The sequence below is a fragment of the Corylus avellana genome, chromosome ca6, assembly GCF_901000735.1.
Source record: "Corylus avellana chromosome ca6, CavTom2PMs-1.0".
In the NCBI taxonomy this organism is placed as follows: domain Eukaryota; kingdom Viridiplantae; phylum Streptophyta; class Magnoliopsida; order Fagales; family Betulaceae; genus Corylus; species Corylus avellana.
Window position 1 is genome coordinate 11,855,771 of NC_081546.1, and position 24,892 is coordinate 11,880,662.

The 24,892-nt window shown below is 32.5% G+C and overlaps 1 protein-coding gene across 2 annotated transcripts; it reads right to left on the reverse strand.

The window, feature by feature from the left end:
- Positions 1 to 957: 957 nt before the first annotated feature.
- LOC132183993 (uncharacterized) lies at positions 958 to 13,427 on the reverse strand. 2 transcript variants are annotated; one of them, XM_059597472.1, is made up of 12 exons: positions 13,175 to 13,427; positions 11,599 to 11,864; positions 11,435 to 11,509; positions 11,329 to 11,348; positions 11,033 to 11,168; positions 9,615 to 9,711; positions 9,437 to 9,503; positions 7,774 to 7,872; positions 5,305 to 5,394; positions 3,536 to 3,690; positions 1,492 to 1,593; positions 958 to 1,389 (listed from the first exon to the last, which is right to left on the reverse strand). In XM_059597472.1, the coding sequence occupies exons 2-12, from the start codon at positions 11,843 to 11,845 to the stop codon at positions 1,239 to 1,241; spliced, it is 1,239 nt and encodes a 412-aa protein (XP_059453455.1). In that variant the 5' UTR covers positions 11,846 to 11,864; positions 13,175 to 13,427; the 3' UTR covers positions 958 to 1,238. The 2 variants fall into 2 exon arrangements, with proteins under 2 accessions (XP_059453455.1, XP_059453454.1); XM_059597471.1 differs by having other exon boundaries at positions 11,290 to 11,348.
- Between the last annotated feature and the right edge of the window lie 11,465 nt (positions 13,428 to 24,892).

Below are 24,892 nucleotides of genomic sequence, written 5' to 3' on the forward strand. Positions count from 1 at the left end.
GATGTGTGAAACTTTACAAGAAAACACTTCTTGATTGACCATAACTTTTCGTACCGTTATTTGCCATTGATGGCTAACTCAAGATTAGGGTTCTTCGTGTGACCATCCTTTGACCTCTCTACCCGATTTATTGGTAATAAATCTCTACTGTGTGCCGTGGGGTCTAGCTCGTATATGACATGCATTTTTCTAATTACTTCAACTTTCAAAAATCTCTATTTTGTGTATGCAGTTTTTTCTTTCATATTCTATTAAGGTATTTATACGCATGAAACTTGAATCGCTTAAAACTTGCACATAAATGGGTAGCTTTACAAAGCGCAAGTATGCTTCTTAAAATTCAAAACTAACATGAGCAAAAATGGCTTCTTCTAATAAAATAATTATTTTAATGTAAACTCTTGCTAGTACATACAGGCGTGGTAGAAATGCTAAACAGTTTTCTGTTTTCTTAGCAAGTGAAAAACTGTTTTAAAAACAATTGTCTAAACACCTTAACCACTGTTTTCTGTTGGAAACTCTTTTCGGAAATAGTTTGCCAATGCTTTTTTAATGAAAAAAGAACATAAAATGATATTTTGGTTTTGTTCTCGAAAACACTACTTAGAAACAAAAACTGAGACCGATTTGCTAAATGAACTCTGTTGCATTTCTCGTCTTTTCTAGTGTTCTCATCATCAGAAAGTAGGCAATTGTCATTTTTTTCTTTCTTAATTTGTGCGCAACCAATGGAAACTCAATAGGCATTTGGTTGGTTTTATCATTGTAGAGCCAAATTACAACTGATAAGCTATAAAAGAGAGGCAGATTCAGTGGCTCGCATAAGGGAAAACAAATATAATGGCAAACAAGTACCTTCTTTCTTGCCCCTTCTCAAACTTGTACGAAGGTTTTCTATCAAACATGAACCAAAAACATAAAAAATAAAAATAAAAATGCATAGACATTATTTGCGAATGAGCAAAGAAACTTTTTTAATATTTTATTATTTTCTGTGGTAACGACTAACACACAACAGCAACTTGTACAGAGCTCTATCAAAGGGTAGGTCATATACTTCGCGGGAGAGAAGGGACCCCAAAAAAATCAATAAAAAGGAAAAATAAAAACACGGCTAAAATGGACATTTGGTACACGCAACAACAATTGAAGAATTGTAGTCCACCTGGTTTTGAAATGGGCTTCAGTGTTTAAGAGTGGCCCCTGTACCGCTGTAATCTGAAAAACATGATAAATGCTCATCTCCTGTCACCCTTGAGCTGGTTGCTGCCAGTTTGCCCTCCATTAATCTTCTCCTCGTTCCAAGAGGTGTCCACTGGAGGAAGTTGATATTCATCGGGTTTCAGGGCCAATGCAAAGTCGGGCAATGTTGGTGCTGTTTCCATGATTCTGCAGTAAATCATTTGATCATTGTCAACCTTCCTTTCATCAATCAAGAAATGAAAAGGAAAAAAGCATCATACCGGTTATTTCCACTCGAGCAAAACTTACCTTTCATAAGAGTACAGATCACGGTTTATCCGAACCTTGCTTGACGTATCTTTTGGAATTTTCTCAGAGAGATACTTCATGGTTCCCCAGAGTGGCGGATATCTGCACCAAGGATCGTAGGTGAAGCCATTAAAAACTGTCAACGGGTGCATATATTTCCCTTGTTAAAAAAGTAGACACAAAAAGCTAAAAACTAATGCTGGCCTTACTACTAAATCCTCACAAATTAATTTAGAATGAATACAGGAAACCACAAGGGGCGATTGGAATGATTTCCACAATTTACGGGCTCTATGTAGAAGTACTGTAAATTGATGAAAGTGGAATGACCATAGTTATGTGATCTGTCACTATAATACATGTCAATTGAGACAGGAAAGTTATGAACAAAAACGTTTAGGATCCATTAAAATGAAACCAAAGCACACAAATGCTGATCTACCACTGAGAATCAACACCATATTCTGCAACAAGCATAACCTAAAATGCAACCTTTTGCAAACATTAATACCCCTGCATTTGAAAGAAAAGGCACCTAAGCACATTGAATGCTTTCACATACAACCAGGTGTACAGAATGCTGAAAAAGAGTAGCTAAACTTGTTGCCTCAAGGATAAGGAACAGAATGACATGAAGTATGGGGAGAAAAGAATAAAATAGGTCAACAATGATGAGAATAAGCATGCAAAATTACTTCCATAGGAGGTAAAATATATTTTTAAATGTTGCGTGTTTATATATATACTTTGAAACTTTTCCTATGAAAATTACTTCAACAAACCCAAAGTTCTGGGTATATGATTTTGAGCCAAGTTTATCTGCTGACTTCAATATCATTACTGTTTAGAAGAGTTATGGAAGACTTGGCAGATTGATATGATACGATATGCCAACATTTGACAACTATAGCACTAAGTAAACCATCTATCTATATACCCTTCAACTTGTGTCCAATAGTTCTTCTGATATAGATCATCATAAAGCAACTTATGGTAGGTTTTTGAGTAAGTTTATGCCTCTCTCTCTCCAATTTTCAAAATCTAGGAAATGTCTTTGAATTTGTACTTGCATTTTTCAGCCACTTCAACATCAAAAAAAGGGTAAATAAAGATATTCACAAACACCTTAAACTTGCATTAAGTGAATATTTTACTATTTTAGTATGACCTCTATAGATTGGAGTTCACTACCAATGCAACTAGAGGAAGCCTAAGTAGAAGCAATTTTGCTAGATATCAAGCCTACTTGGGACCTTAAGTGCTCAATTTTAGTGTATTGAGCCTTAATTTATGCTTTCTCCTCCTTTATGCTGCTAGTTTGGTTGCCTTATTTTCTTTAATTTTTAGTAATCAAGCAATCTGGAATATTCCAGATCTGTGGCATGGACTGCACAAGTGGCCCATAAGTCCTTTAATGAGTTGTTTTGGTATATTTTTATTGGTTTTACCATATTCCAACTTAGTTAACAAGCTTCTCTAAAACCTATGTAACATGTTACTTATAGAAAGATTTTCAGCAGGTATTGATGCTACTTTGACGGTGGTTGCCTTGTTTCCCACGTGCAATTTCTAAGGAAACCTTGGCGTTATTGCCTAGTCTTCATTTCTTCTTCTTTTTTTCCCCTTCTTTTAGTCTTGAAAAACCAGAACTGATTTGACCAGAGCTGACACTTCTGAATTAAACCCATAAAATCTTTATAACATCAGCAAAAATCCCATTAAACCCTGACCATCCTTAAACATGTTTCATATCAAACCACAGAAAAGAAATCCTGAATAGCCCCACAGATTGCAAGAAAGAATGTTATAGTATTTTTAAGGATGAAGGCTATCATCGAAAACTCAAGATGATAATTAACCTATAAATAACTATTTCAGAAAATAAGCTTAGAGAATAAGAATTCCCAAAATGATTAGAAAGGTATAAATGATTATTTTCTAACTGTTACTTTCAAAGATTTATTTTCAGGATATCCATCTTTCTTCTTTCTTTTCATTTTTTTTTCCAATTGTTTTGGTAATAACAAACAGAACTGCTAACTACCTTGACAGAGGAAGAGCTGCATTAAATGCCTCGCAAGCCTTCCTACTTTCTTTGAAATACTCGTCGGCCGCTTGCAAAGCGGCTACAGCCATCCCATGGAATTTTTCTGTGTTTCCCTCATCAAGGATCAAACCATGATAATAATATGCTGCAGCCTGATTAAAATTAAAGGAAAAAAGAAAAATAAGAAAGTATCAAATAAGTGTGCAACAAATTCGATACTCAATTTAGTACACAGATGTCAGATTGTACAGATAAAAAAAAAAAAAAAAATCAGGGCAAACGAAATAAATGTTTTATATACACACAAGCACACATATATATGTAGATGTATATATGCATTTATGTATATATAAACATATTCAAATTACCGCACCTCAACAATGGAAAATGTCATTTGAAACCTAGGGATTTATCTTCTAAAATCTATACCATTTTCACTTTCAGACTAGTGGATGATTCTGAAAGGAATCTGTACTGATAATGAAATAAAAGTGTAGTGCTATACAGACCAGTAAGTGGCAAACCATTATGCAGGTTCAAACCCCCTAACTTTACCCCAGGTGATATAGCAATATTAACGGGGGAGGTAAGAAAAGGAGATCCCTAATCCTGCACAGATCAACTTCTTAATGCATTGCCAATAATAACACTGGCTAGCAGCCAATGATAGTAAATTACATATTTTTTTGTGAAAATCATTTTCACTCAATCCCTTCATGCCCCCCATACTAGCTCTGTATGTGGCTTGGAGCTTTCAGAAAAAGCACCCATTCCTTAACCCAAATGCTTAATTTCAAATAGCAACAATGCAATAAATTGCAGCTGCCTTTTTTTGTGGAGAAATTCAGTAAATCCTTATTTTAACTTACACTCAAGCATCCTCAAGTTTATTAGATGAACAATTGGCGATTAATATCAATATCAGTCATGGTATTAAAGGACTTCCAGTAACTATCGTGATACATGTATAAAATGTATGCAGAACCCAATTTATGATCTTACACACAATGACTTTGATTTTAAAGGCTCCCCGCCTAAATCATGGTATTAGATTACTATCAAGATAATTCATTGAAGAAGTACATAGTGATATACATATGCAATCTATAAAGCATCTAATTTAGGATATCACTCATAATCTGATTTTAAAATTTGGTCTAATTCATGATATTTAGGGTCCCAATACATCCATTCAGACATTGTATGGTGATACATACTTTCCTCAGAGCAAGCATTTCTCTTTTCTAATCTTATAAATTGTGATAAGTTTGGAAAGATTCCTTTTGCTCATTGTGAACTAACTAGTCCTCTACTTTGAGGCTATGAGCCATTTGAGTCTTAAATCTCGTGTGAACTTGCTAATTGGATGGTCAAATTAAGTGGCCTGATTTTTTATTTTTTATTTTTTATTTTTTATTTATCTCATGAAGCCCAAGTGAGGACCTTGTCCAACGAGGAGCTCAATAACCTTCGATCCAATTGAAAAGGTATGTGTACATGTCTAACTGACTACACCTCAAAATTTCAGTAGATTTCCGATTCATATGCTATAACTTAAAAGTGTGAACCTCACTTTCCTGTGTAAGTTTAAGTTTTTCATGCAATCTAACATAATGAGAATAAATTATAACATGCTTATAAGTGGTCAAGTTATACATGTGATACCAACAAAGTCGGAAATCAGATTAAGAGATAAGGACAACTAGGGATAACCATTTATTACAAGGATGAAGGACAAATTAGAAATGAGAGAAATAATAAGCTACCTTTGCTTCGACATATTTCCACTTCACTAAGTATCGATGCTTTTCCCCCCAACCATTTGCTAGTGGAAGGTTCATTATGTTATCTTGAGCCTGCAAAGCAAACAGAGTCAATAAAAGCAATATGTTCTCCAGAATGAACGATTGCACCTTTATCCAACACAGAGATAATTTAACGGCTAGTCGCATGAACAATCACAAATTATTTTGGTAAGATATGTTATTGCAAGCAACTGCAAAATCATCAATTTATCATCTTTATCACACACAATGGAGTAGAAACAACTATGATGACTCACTATAGGGGGAAACAAGGAGTATCTAACACTCCATATCAAATTTGGATTAATATACTAGGAATTGTACAGGTAAAAGAAGAAAAATAAGTTGTGGCAACATAAAACTCAACCAAAATGTTGGTCGTCAAAACTCAACCAAAAGTTTTTACTGTTTTTGGATAAGTTAACAAGAGAAAATAAATGAATTAAAAAAAACAAGAATCATCAAAGAAAGAGTATGTTAAGCAGTAATATTGCAGGCTCCATAAGGATTATGAACTAAATTCTGAATGAAGTAGATAAGCTGTAATAAATGATGAAGGATAAAATGATTCCTTTTAGTCACAATAAAACTGAGCGTCTAGGCAGTTGAAATTCTCACATTCTCCATCTCTTTCAGATACTAGTGAGTGATTCAATATCAATAGAAACGGAGTGGGTAATTGAAATGATCATTCTATGACTGTTAGAAAAAGAATATCTTCTATTAATAGCGGTAACTTCATTTATGAAAACTGTAAACCAACTAGCCGAACCAATTTTAGCTCAATACATCAGATTTATGAACACTTTTAGACTATCCTATCTTACAGAAAGGGATCCAGATACAGCATCAGTTTGATTTCAAATTGGTATATTGAACAAGAACTAACTAAGAATAGCAATAGAATGCTTTGTGCAGGGGATATTAGTGAGTGATTCAATATCAAAAGAATCAGAACAAGTAATTGAAATGATCATTCTAGGAGGACTGAATAGAAAGAATATCTTATGTTACCTACTCCAATTCATCGACAGGGGTAACTTCGTTTGTAAAAATTGTATACCAACTAACAAACAATTTCAGCAAATACATTAGATTTGTGAACCCTTTCAAACAATCCTATCTTACTGAATACTTGTTCCATAAATTCCCCAAAATAGTTTGCCATGGAAAGGGATCAAAATACACCATCAGTTTGACTTTGAAATGGTATATTGAGCAAGACTAACCTAAGAATAGCAATAGGATGCTTTGTGCAGGGATTAGGGAAATGGAAAGATTTTTTCTAACATATAGCCTTACATTCAGAGTTCCCTAAAAAACCATTTCTGTCTGTCTATGCGTGTGTGCGCGTTAGGTTCACTTTATCAAAACTTTGCGCACCTCCCCCCACCCAATCTTCCCTATTATCGTTTCTCTTTGAAAAAGAGAAACCTCCTCACAAGCCAGTATACTTTAGCATTCTGAGATTCTGGCTGGTTGTAAGCCACATCTATTGAATATGAACCACAAAGTGTAATAAAAAACATTGGAACAACAGAAATGGATAAAATCTAGGACTTTACTGAATATGGCAATGGTGAGTAGTACAAATCATGGCCAGACCAATTAATGTCTTTGGCACAAAAGACTTGCTGTTATCAACCGTAGGGCTATAAATTAGCTGAGCTCAACTCGAGCTCAAAAGCTCATGCTTCAACTCTAGACGAGAAGCTCAAAGCCCAATTGATTAAATAAACAACTTGATCTTGGTCTTTAGCTCTTCCTTGGATTATGCAATTCAAAGCCATGCACACACACTTGAAGATCAGAAGAGCATCTAATGATCCATTTGTTCATTCAAAAACAGAAGAAGAAAAAAATAATAGCATTAATTAAATTTCATACATCGTTGAATTACCAAGCATATATGCAACTAACTATATGAGCCTTGAATTCACAACTAAGAACATGCTCACAAGCCTTATGCATGCACCTAATAAAAAAAAGAAACAAAAACAAATATTGCAGATGCATTTGTGTAGCTTAGCAGTCCTTATTCCCCAGCGTGTTGCCTCTATTATTAGAGATTGTTCACATGCAATTAACCAGGAAGCTATACACACAGTTACTATTTTCATAGACCACAACTGCGAACTCCATAAATAAAGAGGGTGTTAAAAGTATAAGAGATTAGAATTCCTACCCAAATAATAAAAGAAAAAGAAGAAATCCTTGTAACAAATGTTGCAGAAAAGAGGCTCTGATGGCATCCTGCCATGGATCAAAACTTAAGTTCCGACAAATTATAGATTTTATGATTACTAAAGCTGATAATTCACTATGTAGAAATGCAGCTATCTTATATGAATGCCAAAGAACAAGAAGTGACAACAGGATCCTGAAAAATTTAAGCTCACAATCAATAGTTAAAAGTCAATGTGTTCATACCTGCTGCCAGTACTTCACCATTTCACATGCAAGTCTTCGCTTTACTGCAAGAGTAGCTTTGGTACTATCAATTGCCATTCCAAGTTGAATGTCAACACCCTACATCAGAAAGATCATCAGTGGGAAAAAAAATAATAACTCAAGAACAAAAAAAAAGGGAAGGGATAAAAAGAACAGAAGGAAAGAATCAAGCACAAAGTATGAGATAGTCATGTCTTAAGAGCGGCCACTTCATACAATAAATCATTGGAGAATAGAAACATATCCAAGCCACCCCTCTCAAGACTTCACTTAGGTAGGACCAGTACCAGTAACCTCTAAAAGGAAAACTACACCATATATATATATATCTTTTGGGTCTAGCTTCTCTATAAACCAAATAATGGCATCGTCATCATAAAAACTGAGATTTTGTAGAAAAATAGTACCTCAAGCAATTAAGACCTGAAGGATTAAGAAGAAAAAATAGTCATCTTTTACTAAAGAAAGGAAGGAGCATGTTAATTGTTAGAGCAACCAACACAAGAACTGTAGCTAGTAGGTCGAAAGGCTCAACACATATTTAGACTCCTATCAAGATGCACACTCGACCAATACAAGACTTTCTGTAACACTCCCATGTACTGGCCAAACAGACCAAAACAAAATCCAATAGAGACAAGCTGGTAGAACCAGTCACTGGAACTAGAAGAAACCCAATAGAGACAAATGGGCTCAACCAACTCAAAACCAAAGACAGATGTAAATGGCCGAGCATGTGGAGTCCAAGACCAAAAACAAGCAAACAAATGTTGGGTGAATTTTACTTTATTAGAAAGATAATTGACTTTACGATATTTAAAATATGTTATCTTTATTTTGCTCAACAAAAGTGACTAACTTAGAAAATATGGTTTATATCAAAACAAGAGTTCTCTTAACAAGAATAGTACATATATATCCCATATATATCTACAAATAGGTCATATTTTGGTTACGCTAGTGTGACTCTTTTTATTTATCTTACACCACTCAATAATTGTTCATTAAATCAAGATTTTACTAAATCCAACCATTCTATTACATATTCTTCGTATGTCCATCATGCTTACCAAATATCATGACAATCAGAGATAACAAGATTTTTCAATTATATATTTGGAAAACAAACTAAAAGCATATCTTCATGAACTGGTGGATAGTAAAAAATATTTGGTTCATGTACACTATATTATGCCAAACAAGTATGGGAAAATTAAACGATCGAACATTGGGTATGGCAAAATATTGATCTAATAAGAAGTTACTAAGTGATTTAATATTTACAAAGTATTATTACTAAATGCAACTTGATCCTAACCCAGAGCAAGTATCTTGTTCTTCTTAAAATACAATTTCTAACAAAACATTAGCATGAAACTCCAACTCATACTTTTTAACCCTATGCCATGCTGCCCACTGGCAAGTGCTAGATGAACATGAATTGCTCCAAGTTTCAAGAAAAAGGAAATGATTAACCTTAACCATTGGATAGCCTAACCATATCTATGGTAATTATTTAGTTATTATGCAAAGAGATGTTTCTCATATCTATCAGAAAAATATCAAATTGTAAGTTTGTGTAAGAAATATATACACCCGAATAAATCTACAACTATGTCTCATCTAGATAAGAAATTTGCACCTGTCCCAATGCTTGTAGGCAAAGTGCTCGAAGAACTCCTTCTGCTAGGTCTACTGGAAGATTTCTCCTACAATCAAATAGCAGTCAAACAAATAATAATAAACCTGATAAAACATTAAGGTGGTCCAATAATAATACAGGCAGCTGTGACTAGTGTAAGTCTTTCACCCATATAAACCTGAGTTCAGCAGGCAACTGTGGGAGAACATGTCGAACAGCACAATCTAGGTATCCTGCTGCCCTCAAGAAAATATCAACTGAAGCACGTCTATTCTCTGCCACAAAAGAACCAAACTGAGACTTCTATAGTAGGATCAGCAGAAACAAGAGTAGCACTGTAAAAACAGAGGTAAAATTGCATATGGAAGCATGAAAGCAGCCTATAAGCTAAAAGATCAACATCTCATTATAAATAATTCAACTAGCACAGCATTTTCTCACCAGGTGAAACAAATAATTTATTACTGAAACAGTTGTATATCCTCATCAAACAGAAGATAACCCCTAGGTAAGTTGAGAACAAAACAAAGAAAATCTACCAGACACTTCACCAAACTCAAAAAAATAAATAAATAAATTTCTCAAAAGCATTGAAGACTACTCCTCAAACTAGTAAACAATTTCAAGGAGAGCCTTAAACCAGAAAACCAGTATCAATACTGATAGCAAAGTTTATCATTGGATCTGGAAGGCAACCAAGTATTACATATAAACTTCTGCATCTCCATATGAACAGGTAACATGTAAATGCAGAATAAAAACATTGCTCCAAGGACTACCAATTTGGCAACGTCACCTGGAAGTGTTGGTTGTGTTTGGGTTGGAACCTAATCCTTAGTTTTTCAAACATTTTCCAAAACTGTCTTTTTCCTCGAACTCACAAACAGCAATGTGACAATATGGTAAATATAAGTATTCACAGCTGACTTCTTGTGTAAAAGATTATCCACCTTATGTATACTAAACTATGGGGCCCACAAAGATCTGTATGTTTGTTTTTTTTTTTTTTGATAAGTACAGACAAAGATCTGTATGTTTGTATCATATGGACAAGACCAAGATGGAGGATTCTCATCCTGCACTCAAGTATTCAGCACAAATTTAATTCTGCCTCAAGTATTTTCTGCATACATGCATGTACTTGCACCTCTAAACTTCATGCTAAGTCCAATTTCACCCAAGAAAATAAAAATCACTGTCCATACGAGAAACACCCAATGGACATAAATGCGCATCAAATAAGTGCACCAAAGTGATAGCTACAAGTGGATGAACACTTTGTCTGCCACATATATCCATATAAGCAGACTGATTATTAAAAACATGCAACTAGATTGGCAGCAACATGTACCGGCACAGATCACAAATTCAGCTGATAGATATCATGTAGTGTGCCAGTACTACTCATCCATATTGTTGAACAAAAGAGAGAACTTTATATCATTAAATGGCCCAAAATCATTTTATTAAAAAATTTGGAAACCAGTGGTTTCTCAGTTTAACCTGATACACAACAAAAAAGAAGCTAAAAAAAAAATAACTAACAAAGATAGAGATCATGATAACTCAATCATAAAGTTTTGTAGTAAAAACTACCTTCTGATACCTTTGACTGATAACCATCACCAGATGTTCTGGGAAGAAGTAATAAGTTGGCCTGTGATAATGATAGCATTGCCATCAAATGCAAAACTGACAACACCTCATACCAAGCATTAGACATGGCTGTTTCCTGCAAAAGTATCAATTCACATAAGAACCTCTTGTCCTCTGACCAGAGCAATGGAATGACAACTAGAAATGAAAGGCACATAAGAAATTTGTGGATTGATAGATTAGTTCTATACTCCCACCTCTGCATCATCCTCCTGATTCACCCATACAAATTGTACCTTGTATTGTAGCTGACTTCCTGCAAATAACAGATAAACAACATTATTGCACGTATCTGAAACAGTTGATACATTCTAAGCAGAGTGATGTTAATCCATGCTTTACCATCTTTAACTAGTCCTAAAAGAACGGGCAAGTAATCTTCTAGAGCCTGCTGAAGATCAGCTAAGGTTGAACCTCCTACAAACAACAATACAACTGATGTATTAATAACTGAGCTTGCATATTATTAAAGCAATAACAAGTTTTTTCATTTTTCCACCACAAACCATGTTGGGTTTTTCTCCTCGTTCTTGTGACTGTTGGAGCTTCTTGACCAGCCATTACAACAATACGAGTTCTTAGGGCAACTAGGCGTTCCAATAAATTCTTGGTCAAGTGATCACCAAGTGACTGGAAGAAATCAACAGGTTTAGGAATCCGAAAACCAGGAACATATACAGAAACTTCCCCAATGTTTCCTGGCCTCCTTCTATTTCCACCAGTATCCTTCGGTGTTGATACCAGGCATCCCATATCCTGAGGCCTACTATATCTGCAAACCCAACAATGCAAAGTAAATCAGCTCCAATGGTATTAAGTTTCCTTACACACATACATACAAAAGGTGCAAATGTAATGTTTCTCAAGTAAAATACTGGGGTCAAACGGTGTGTTTCAGTAAGGCTTAAAGAATATATACAACATCCACAAGGAAGGTCGAAGATTAATAATGAACAAGCCAAAAAGATGACTAATTAAATGTCACCCAACAAAGCAGAAATAGTAGGTTATTCACGAGCAGCTTTCAAATGACTTCTACTAGAACTATCCGTGTGTTTGTTGACAATGATAATATGATAGCTCTTTTCTAGTGTATTTAATGTAATAAAACAGGCCCTTCATTATCTTTTCCATAAATAAACTAGTTCTATTTTATTGAATTTTCGTGTGAAAAGAAACAATCAAAGATTGATCCACCCACCTTGTCCCTTATCAGACGATTGACTGGTCTGTTAAAACATCTAGTATTTTCTGAAGGAAAAATTCAGAATTAGAGGTTAGAACTAGGGAAAGAATTTTACATGAGAAGCAAGTGAATCACAAGGATGGCATGAGCCATGACAGTGTTGCTTTTGTCAAATTTTTGTTGCGACATCACGAGGAGTTCAAAAGTGCATTCCAGGCTTTCCAGGTTATTCAAACTTAAAGATACGAATTCCCGTGCACCCCATTACTCTAACACAAATTTTTTTTTTTTTTTTTGATAAATACTCAACACAAAATCTTAAAGCATAAACGTGAAAGATAAGGAATTCAACTTCAACTACAACTTGAAACCCGCCCTCCTCCAAAAAAAAATGTAGCTTCAAGAAAACGGTGCTTACGAATCCATAAGATTCTAGAGGAAAAGAGCCTTAAATTCACTGAAACATTTGAGTAAAGGATTTCCAAAGAAGCTCAAACAAGTAACAAGTGAAGTAAAGCAATACCCACACATACAAGCAAGTACACATACGAATAGTTTCAAGGAATCGCGAATTTTCGCAACTTAAATCCCAGAGAAACTCTGAAAGAAAAACCGAAATGCTCCATTTACTTGATGACAACACAAAGAGAACATCAAATTCCCAGATTCTAGCTAATCCGTAGAATGACAAAAAAAAAATCAACAAAAATTGGAGAAAAAGAAAAGAATGAAAAATAGAACTGCTGAGTTTCACTGTTCAATTCAAGAACACCGTAAGTTACTCATATTACCAAAATTGTACAGTTTTAGGCCAAGCAAAGAGCAGAATTCCGAACTCCAAGCCTTTCAAAAACAAAATTGAAGCTCATGAATGGATGTGATGTGAGGCTGCTTACCATCAACAAGACCGCAAACAGCTAAGCAGAGGCAATCAGAAACAGAAATCCCTAAACACTCAGGATTTTGACATCCCTATACAGGACGAAGAGTGCAATCATGGCGTCGCCGCCGAACACCACACGCTAATTCAAAAAATTTCAATCCAAGAGAGAGAGAGAGAGAGAGGGAGAGAAGCAGTCTTAGAAGGTTCGAAATGAAATGATTTGGTATTTGGACTTTGGGTTTTTTTAATATTTGTTTAGAGAGAGAGAGGAGGTGTTGCTAGTAATGCTTGTATGGGATTGGTGGGTTGGTTTATATAGTAGAGTAATGGCGAATCAATGGCGGCCAGCTCAAAGCTTTTTTTAATGAATCATCCCAATTGTGACGTCACTAAAGGCTAATAACTAAAAAGCCTACTTATTACTGAAGCCTGAAGCTTGGAGAAGATGTGAAACTTGTTTACCGGGGGTCCGGGTGTCCCATTTGCTATAAATAGCATGTGGGGTTAGGCCGGCATCGCCACCGTCCACGCTTCAAGCTTCCTTTTTCTGTTTACTTCTTACTTCCATCAACATTACTTTTACGAAAAAAATATTATTATTAAATTAATTATTATTATTACGGTTATTTTAACTCTACGACAGTTTATTAAATAATATCATTTTTTATTTATATAATATTATATAATGCACTCATGACTTTGTTAATGTAGTCGTGTTTATCAATTAAATAAAAAATTATATAATGACCGATTGACATTATCGCATGAATTTACTAAAATCAAAGTATAATATTTAGTATTTATCTTTCTTCCTTCGGTTTGATAGGCTCATAGGCCCAAGATTGTTGAAACGACAATGATCTCTTATATATATATATATATATATATATATATATATTCGTTATACTTGAGGAATTTATAAAACATAATGTATTGTTTATTTAAGGAAAAAAAAAAAACAAATACAATCATTGACTTGGTTGAATTCAAAACAAGCAAAAAACAACTTATTAAGAAAAAAAAAGGATTAGCATCTCTAACAGCATTAAGTACGACTGAATAAATTTTAGTTAATTTTTTTTTTATTATCTATTTTTTTCAAAACACATGCATCACACTATTTATTTTATATTTTCATTTTCACTATACAATATTGATCGACGAAATTGCACATCTATATAAAAAATTGTCAACTCTAAATGGTATATATCTAGTTCAAATCATGCGTGATCAATATATCACAACAATACCATTCATATGATAATTGTAGTGTAAAAAAAAAATTTGATAACAAAATTGGCTCAATAGTGAACAAATTTAATTTTTAAGGTATTTCACATGTATATTAAGAGGACTGTTAGGCATCCCAACGCTTTTTTTTTTTTTTAATTCCCTTTCCCAAATGATCTGAACTCTATATTCATTTAAGAAAAAAATAAATAATACAAATCTATTTATTTATTCAACGGGCCAGATCATTTGGGAAAGAAATTTAAAAAAAGTGTTGGAATATCTAGTATTATCTGTATATTAATAATTTCACTTAAAGACACTTTTTTTTTGTTTTTTGTTTTTTGGATGAATATTCTTTAATCACCATAAACCAAGTAAAGCACTTAAAGACACTCATGTGAGGGTGTCACACTAAATAGTAAATAATACAACAACCTTTTTTTTTTTGTATTACTCATTAAAACAATATTAAATTTAATTTATAAATAAAAAGATGCGATCCCCTCAAAACGAGCCAACAACCAGCCCGACCTAATGCCGAAGCTAATTAATTAGTTGGAAAACCTGAGCGTAAGAATATTTGTCGAGAAGTACAAGCAACTCAATCAAAAAACCTTCTTAATTACTTTAAAAACCAAAAAAACCTTCTTAATTCGTACTAAATTAATATAAAAATGCTTCAAAACTGTACCATTGTTTTTATTGTTTTTTGTTTTTTTGTTTTTTTTTTGGGTAAGTGCATGATTGACTCTCATCTGTACCATTGTAGCAGGATAAATGGTACCACAAAAATAATGGTGGTAGGCAATAAATTAAAAAGTACAATGAAAATGTGTTAAAAGCAGCGAGACCGAGTAATGTTATAATTTATTTTTGTGTCTGTTTAAAAGTGGTATTACTCTTAAAATTATTATATATTGACATTGTAATTAATTATTATTAAATTTTAATCAAATGATAATTTTTAAAATCACTTTATTTTTTGAGGGATACAAAAACGACACAAGATAGACTTTTAGAATTACTCACTGAAACTTGCTACCATTTGGATTTAACTTGTGTGCTGTAAAAAAAAATTACAACACTTATGTAGTAATTTTTAAGAGTTCATATTTAATTTTCTCTTTTTCTTATAAAACACTAATTCGAACTATTAAAATAAGGGATAACTTTACTTTAAACTTCTGAATTATTAAGCGATTTGAGAAGTCCTATAAATTTCAAAACCTCTTAATTTAGACCCCTAAACTTTCAATTGCAATTAATTTAAATCCCTCTATTAGATTTTAAACGTTTAAAGTGAGACAATAACGTTTATACTCTTGATTTTTTTTTATAAAATTTTAAATTTATCCTTAATTTTAAATTAAAAAAATAATAATAATAATAAAGTTAAAAAAAATTAGAAATATTTCAGTTTTTTAAAAAATAAGTCAAAGAAGATAATAGTTAAATCTGACGAAAAGATTTAAATTAATTACAATTAAAAGATAAAAAGACACAACTGTACAAGTGTTCTAGTATGTGTTTTTTTCAAGTACCCAAAGTCTAATCCTTGCCATTTAATGTGTGTACACCTATCCCATTATCTAGGTTTAGACTTTAGAGTCTTAAAAAAATGTAGCTATCCAGAAAATTTATATCTCTTTTTCTTGGAAATTTATCTGACCTGTCGGGTCAACTACCTGCACGTTTTAAATAGGGTGAATGGGACGTGGGAACCAGAGAGAAATGCAATGAGCAGAGAGCAAGAGGGCACCCTTTGGCATATTCTTACTATTCCTCCAAAAAAATACTCAACTCTCTTGATTCTTATTGGCCTTGTTTGCCGATGGCTCTAGAACGGTACTGTTTTAGGGCTTCTCTTAATCCCTAAAAAAAAAAATTTTCACCGCAAAATTAATCTCAACATTTTTACTTTTTATATCATATCAATCATTTTTATTATTATTATTTAAATAAAAAAATCAGTACAAAATAAATCTTTTACATTTTTTCATATAAAATAAATTTTTTTACTTTTCCCCACAAAACATTTTCACTAAAACCATTCAAACACTTATTCCCAAAAAAAGCTACAGTACCGGTCCTGGAACAGTACCTTTCCAGGGCCATTGACAAACAGACCCGTTATATCAATTTTTTTTTAATTTAAATAAAAAAATTACTATAATATAAAAAAATTATTTTTCTATACTGAATATTCTTATTTTTTCTTTTCACATCAATTAATTTTTATTACAGTTTATATAAACTAAACAATAATTGTCTAGTGCCAAACGAAGCCAGGATGTTTGGCAAATGAGTAGGCTTAAGAAGTGAGCTGAAACTGTAGCATATTTGATTGATGTGAAAGAAAAGAAAGTAAGAATATTTTGTATAAAAAAGTAAAAAAAAATTATTTTGTAATAATTTTTTTATTTAAATAATAATAATAAAATATTGATGCGATGTAAAAAATAAAAATATTATTATTGATTTTGAAATGAACTTTTTAAAATTTTGAGTCCAATCTCGCCACTTCTTTGCAAAATACAGCTAAAGGAACGGATTGGCCGCTCAACAGTTACCGGTGATATTGTAGTTGCCGTCCATTGATGGAAAGAGAATAAAATGGTCCCTCCTTCCCATAGGGTAGCACAGTAGCACTAGCAGGCTAGCACCTTGAAAAGGGTAACATATCTAGGTGGTCCGTCACCTAACTATCACCTTTTGCTAAGCTTTTAGACTTTTTAGTGCTGCTTTGAGTTTGCGATTTTTTATTTTATTTTACTTAACAGAATTTAAAATTGTGAATATTGAGAAGAAAAAAGAGTTAAAGAATAAGAAAAATTTCACTAAGGACTCTCAAATTTTTACCCGTTTTGAAATACTCCTCTGAACTTTAAAATCTCTCAATTTAGTCCCCTGAATTTTCAATTGATTTCAATTTGGACCCTTCCGTCAGATTTTAAACATCACATGACGTTTTTATTCCTGACTTTTATATAAAATTTCAACTTTTAAAACGTTTATTTATTAAAAAAAAAAAAACAAAAATCATGGATATTTTGGTCTCTTTTGAAATTTTAACGGCTAAAATTAACGAAAGGGTCCAAATTGAAAGCAATTGAAAGTTCAAAGGTCTAAATTGAGAGATTTTGAAATTCATGGGGTATTTCAAAACGGGTGAAAGTTTGAAAGTCCTTAGTGAAGTTTTCCCTAAAGATTATATTTGAGTTGTTTAAAGAATATAAAATTTTGAATAAAGTTAAAATTTTTTGAATTGAGTTGAGCGTTAGTGTTGTCAAATCAACTAAAAAGGATAAAAAAAAATAAATAAATAAATAAAAAAGTTGATAAGAATTGGAAAGAATTATCTTTCCAAACGAACCTTAACTTTTAGTAGCAACTAGCAAGCAAGATATCTCTGCCTTTGATCAATTCTATTCCCTTCGTTTCGATTCGAGTATCTCATATTTATGTGCATTCTTTTCAAACCACACCTCCGGCATCACAGCTTCAATTGGAGCTTTCCTTTCATGTACAACAATTAAGTTTCTGCTTCAAGTTTTCTAGGTTGTTCGAAGAATATAAATTTTGAGTAAAGTTGGAAATTTTTGAGTTAAGTTGAGTGTTAACAGTATTAAATTAACTAAAAAAGAGAAAAAGTTGAGAAGAATTGTCTTCCTAAACGAACCTACTTTTTAGTAGCAAGCCAGATATCCTTCGCTCAATCATCCGATGCTCATTCTCCATGATTCCAGTTGAAATTTCAAAAGATTTATTCATTTTTTGAGAGAGTGAGAAATGACTTATTCCTTATGGTCAGGTCAATCCCCTAAAATTATATTATTATTATTATTATTTTTTTTTTAGAGAAATTTAACTTCACCCATCTAAATTTTCACCACTTTTATAATTATTTCCTTAAAGTTTAAAAATTCTCAGTTTAATATATCAAATTTTAAAAAGTTTACAATGTCATATCATCTCATTAGAGTTTGAGGTTAAATCGGATAGATCTGTCTGACGTTTATAATTTTGCATTAATTGAACAATTTTTTTTTTTAAAAAAAATAATAATATTTTGGAAATTTATAAGGCCTCCGAAAATCCTGACAGATGGGTAACATTACAAACTTTTTAAAATTGAATATACTAAAGGTGATTGCAAAAATAATAAAAGTTTAAGAGGGTTAATTAAAAGGATGAACAAATTGAAACCAAAGTTATTAGGGTATTTCATGACGTAGTAATAGTTTGATTTTTTGTTTTCCTTAAATCTTTAAAGAATCTAATTATTTTTAAATGGCTTTTTTCTTTCTTTTTTCTTTCCCTTCCTCCAGACGAAGAGGTCAACCTTTCATCTTCTGTAAAGAATTTTAATTAAAAAAAAAAAAGAAAAAAAAAAAGAATCTGATTTGATGTATATATGATCATTAAAACAATAATATAACTTGTAAATAATAGTAGAAAATCAGTTAAATAAATAAGCTAGTTTTGGGATTAGCATGATTAATTATGTCAACAAGAGTAGCGAGAACGAGTACCAACAGTACATAATAATACTACGGATTTGCCTACTGAAAGAGCAGCGGCCCACATGGGCCACGGCAATGAATGAAACGTTGTTTTTTTATTTTTTTGCTTTGATGTAAAGCTACGTAAACGGTAATGTTAGTCATTCACGAAACGAAAACGACATGAGCTAAAATAGTTGAGCTGTCGCTATCACCGGAAAGGCTTTTGTTGGATACATAGAGTGTTTTGCTTTTAGTTTCCTCCCTATTATGCAAACTCGACAACTCCATATGTTTGGTTACACACAAAAAAACATTAGGTTATTTCTTTTCCATGTGGTGCCCAGCCAAATCCTCCCCCGGAATTTGTGCTGACAAATATAAAAATTTCAGAGAAAATATCTCATTTGATGAAAACTCACTACCCAAAAAAAAAGAGAGAAGAGAAAGAATATGAGTTATACCTTAATTATTCAACAATTAATTGTTCACTTTGTTAGAGCAGTTTTTAGTATGCCCAGACCCTGCGATGGGTTACTATTATGCTTAAGTTAGTGTGTTTAAGGTTCCGAAGGAGTAGCTCAATCGGCTGTGAACCCCACCTCATGAAGCGGAGATCACTAGTTCGAATCCCCTTTCTCTTTCCTTGTGTGGACATGTAAAAAAAAAAAAAAAGTTAATGTGTTTAATGAGCTAGGATTTTCGAGAGATTAATGGATCCTTTTTATAAGGTTTTAGGTAACTGCTTTTCGTCGTTACATGTTCCGTGTTCATCTATTGGTTACCTATATTAATAAAAAATAGGTGGAACACCATATTTTTGTTATAGTATTTTACGCTGATGTGTCGCCTTCTTATTGGAAGGCACAAAAGCTTTGGTTTGTGTCAAGACCCTATAGAAATTATTCTCTTGAGAGATAATCTTATAAAATATCTGTTTGGAGTAAATAAGTTGTAGAACTCTATATGGTTGTAGTTTATCTCAATGAGATTTTTATATGGTTGTAGTTTATCTACAACACGCTTAAATAATAATTAAACTATAATCCTAGCTAATTTGACCGAATTTGGGCTAATTAAGTCACAAAATAACACCTTAAATCTTAAAAATTAAATAAAACTAAATACTTGTAAATTCCATTTATTTAGTAAAATATAAATAAAATTATAAGATTCATCATCTTCTGTCTCTCCCTGCATCAATTCATTATCTTCTTCCCTTTCCTCCTCCAAAAATATCTCATTTGGTTTCTTCAACAATTTAAGAAAAACTCTCATAGCTAGAGTCATGGGTCCCTCCTAAATATCTAAATAACCCCTATAATTAATATCTTAAAAATCTGGAAAAAAAAAATTGAAAAATAATGTACTAGATTTCTATGTACCTTTCTGACATGGACGTGATTAAGATGTAAGAGATTCAATGAAGAAGAGCCAAAACACCATGAAAAAGATAACATTATAAAAACTTTGATGGGTGATGGAAGTTAATAGAACGATCGACAACATAGAAATGCACAAAATGTGAAGTCTCCAACGACGACTACAGCGCAGAGGCCATGTCAACCAAAGCCACCGTCCAGGAAATCTCAGCCCTCCACGTGCATGCAGAGGTGGCGTTGTCCATATCCTGACGTCAGCCTCCCAGATTCGTCTCGATCTAAATCCCGCCAATGATTCGAGCCACTTAATTTGCAAGGGCGGTGATTTTCAAAAATCAAATTCAAAACTGTATTGTACATAATGGAAAGGACACGTGGAGGCGCTTTCAGCGGGCACGTGACCTTGCCGTTTTGGGCTATGGGTACGTCACGTTACGTTTATTTGCCGCCTCGTGACGGGATAGTTTTTGCCTCATTGTTTAGGCGCCACGTGTTGGAGACAGATACGTAATAATGCGCAGAGACTCACTTTCTTTTTGCGTATTTGAAGGTGGTGATGGTGAGATCACGTTTAGTGGGCATAGGGAGTGACGCGTGGCTACAATCGTGGTTTGGAAACTACTTTTTGTTGGTCCAGCACTTGTGTTTGCCTTGAGGAACATGGGCACTCTAGCATTATTTCCGTTGAATTATAGATGTCAAGTTAACAAAACAACAAAAAACCGAAATAATATCAACCTTGAAAAAGATGAGTCAAAGAGTTCAAATTGTGAGAGATAGCTAAAATATGATATTTTAATAATAAGAAATTTAGAGCTATTTACTGTAGTACATTAGATGAATAAAGTATTATTTATTTTTCTTTTGTTTATTATTTATTTATTTCACCTCTTTTTACCCAACATCTTTTATTTCTTCTGAACACATCTCCACATCTGCTAAGTCTCTCTTTCAAACACAAAATTTCTTCACACAAAATTTATCTCTCTAGCTCACAAAATTTCTTCACACAGTTGGATGAAAAAAATTATTTCATGGAAACACACTGATGGAAACAAATCAATTGTAGTTGGATAAAAAAATTTAATGCGAAAAAAAAAGCACTGCATAGAAACACACAAATGGAAACAAATCAATTGCAGTTGGATGAAAAAATTTAGGGGAAAGTTCATATACCCCCCTCAAACTATCACTCAATTGACAATGTCTCTCTTAAACTTTTAATTGTGACAATTTCTCCCCAAACTACCAAAAATTGTCAATGTTCCCCCAATAACGAAATTAACCTTAGCAAAATAAAAACAAAAAATACTAAAACTTCTAGAAAAAACCTAAAACTAAAATAAATAAATAAATCCAATGGGTGGCAAATTTTTAACTCCAAACCCCTCTAGGGTTTTCCAACTTTATTTTTTTCCCCCTGGGGTTTCATTTTTATCACAGGAGGTCCCTGTGGTTTTGATAAATGACCAAGTTAGTCCATCCGTTAGTTGACCGTTAGGACTGACACGTGGACCAATCAGATGCTGACATGTGGCACCTACTTAATTTTTTTTTTTTTTTAAAAGAAAAGAAAAGAAAAGGAAAAAAAAATTGGGGGTGGCCCCAATTTTTTTTTTTTAATTAAAAAATTAAGTAGGTACCACGTGTCAGCATTTGATTGGTCCACGTGTCAATTCTAATGGTCAACTAACGGATTGACTAACTTGGTCATTTATCAAAACCACAGGGACCTCCTGTGATAAAAATGAAACCCCATGAGATAAAAATAAAGTTGATAAACCCCAGGGGTATTAGGTACTTAACCCTTTAAAATTAAAAAAAAAAAATCTATTGTATAAGAAAAAAGTTAAATTTTTTTTTTTTTTGTTATGAAAAATATTTTTTTTATAACCTTTTTAAAATAAAAAATTATGTTTTAAAAAAAATTAACAATTTTCGTTTAAGAAAATAAAAATTTCCATTTCTTTTAAATTAAAATTTCTGTTTAAAGAAAAAAATTGTTTAAAAAAAAATTTTGCTTTTTTTTTTTAAAAAAAAATCTTTCTTTTTAAATTAAAATTTTCGTTTTTTTTTAATTAAAAATTTATTTATTTTTTTGAATTTATAGGGGTATTTTTGTCTTATTGAGAAATACATAGGGGCATTTTTATATTTTTGCTAGCCTTAAGGGGAACATTGACAATGTTTTGGTAGTTTGGGAGGGACATTGTCACAATTGAAAGTTTGGGGGGTACATTGTCAATTGAGTGGTAGTTTGAGGGGGGTATATGGACTTTACCCAAAAATTTATTTATGTTATTAATTTTAAGAATTAGTACCTGTATGTGATACGAATGTTCCTCATATGTGTTTATTTTTGTTTTTATGAATGATTTCTATATATGTGTTTGTTTTTCCCTTTAATTAAGTGTTGACAATAATATAATAAAAAAAGAATGAGAAATAATATTTTAAAGCAAGTAGAGAATGAAATAGAGAATCTGTTAGAGTATTTAGTGAAAAAATAATAGGTAAAATAAAGAATTGTACTTTTTCACATGGTAAATACTTAATGCTGCTGGAGATGCTTATCTACAAGAACATAGCATTCAAAACATGTGGGGACAAATCTAAATCAAGCTATTTTCACTTCTTTTTAGGGGGGGATCAAAAGAATTTTGGGGTTACTTATAAATACTACAGTTTTAAATGGGTTTTCATTAAGGGTAAGTTTATAATAAATTCTTGAGTTAACGCGTGAAAACTAAAAATGTTTTTTTATTTTTTTTTATTTTTTATTTTTTTTTTATTTTTTATTTTAATTTTAACTCCTTGAGTCAATGGAAAAGATGTCTTAAACCTCTTTGTACATTTTCTCCCAATTTCCTAACGTCCGTCCATGAATTCTAAAACGAACTGTTTTGCCCAGACGGTGAAAAATGAAGTCTTATGCTCTAATCACCCTATTTTCATGTTCTAAATAGAGGAAGTGAATCGTATGCCAATTAATTTGATGCCAACAATGTTCATCACAAAAACGGATGGATCATTGTCTCCCCATCCGCTATTCCCTGCAAAATCTGCAGTCACCAGTTCCTCTATCTTAGGGCGAAACTAGGAAATTTTGTTGGGGGTGACCGAAGCTAAAGACAAGAAATTTTTCATGAAGAAGGATAGGATAAACACTTAAGGCCTCATCGTGGCTAGTGAGTTTGATAAGTGGGCCTCATCATGTTGAGGGTGGAGAACAGACTGATAGAGAGTTGGGGGTGCATAAAAAATCGCATTTTCTTAATAGGATTAACATAATACAATTCATATATGGATTTAATAGAGAAATGCTATATAGTAGATTTGTTATATAATTGAAATTACGTGATAATAAAAATTAGTTTTCAAATGCTTGTAAACAGAAGAAAAAAAGAAAAAAAATCAATGGCTAATTTTCATTGCTAAAGTTATCATAGTTGTATGACAGTTGTATAACATTATACTAAATAGCATTGCTCAATTTTTAAAGTAAAAATCACATGCTTTGAAAACAAATGAGTAATGTTATTTAGTAAACTGTTATACGACTGATATACAACTAAAATAACGTAATAATGAAAATTAACCTTTCTTTTAAGTACAATCTAATGACTAATTTTAATTACTACATTATCAAGTTAGATGAGAATCTTATAATAATTAACTAAATATTATAACTTTTCCAAAAAGTGGGGATGCTATTGGGTCGGAAATGGCGTTGGCCACTAGTAAAGAAATAGATGAGGACCGCTTGAATTTCTTATCCATATGATTTTAAAAGGTAACAAAATTAGGAATATTAAAACCGTGTGTCTGACAACTTGGTAAAAGAAACCCACATACATGGTGAGATTGCTTGTCAACTTGGTAAAAGAAGCCCACATATAAAAACCGCACGTGGGACATCTTGTTTTGTTTTAAAAGTCCAGTGGATACAAATTTTGGGGTGGCCAAGATGAAACCTTGGGGTTGCCAAACACAAGAATATGTTGGGACTTTATTTAAAATTGGTCTAATTAGAATATTCACATTGGCCTCAACAAATTAGCTCTTTAGCTATTTTAACTAGCAATATAACAAAAAATACTTCACATCCGGCTCAATAGAATGACTAAGGATTTGTTGAGCTGCTACAATGCTCAAAAAATTTGCTGAGTACGGTAGCTCATCAAATCCTTTGTAAGCTTACTTGTACGATAGAGGGCTTTTTTCCCAATATGCAGAGAACTCCAGCTTGCTCATTTTTTAACTGGATGGACGATCAAACTCGTGAAAGCAATCTAAAGGTCTTACCTGAACTATTAAAAAAGATTAGTAACTCGGGGAATGGAAATAACAAATTCATGGAAAGGATTGAGATCCGCAAGAATGAAAATGACAAATATATGGCAAGGGTTATGCAACTTGTGACATCCTATAAATTTTATAATTTAAATAGAATTATAAAAGCATTTTTTTTTATATATTATATGCATTTATAAGTGCTATTAATTTATATTTTTATCTGACTATATATATATATATATATAAATAAGACTTTAGGTGAGATTTCATCCAATTAAATATAAGGTAGATCTCCTAGAATATAGGAGGAGATTTTTT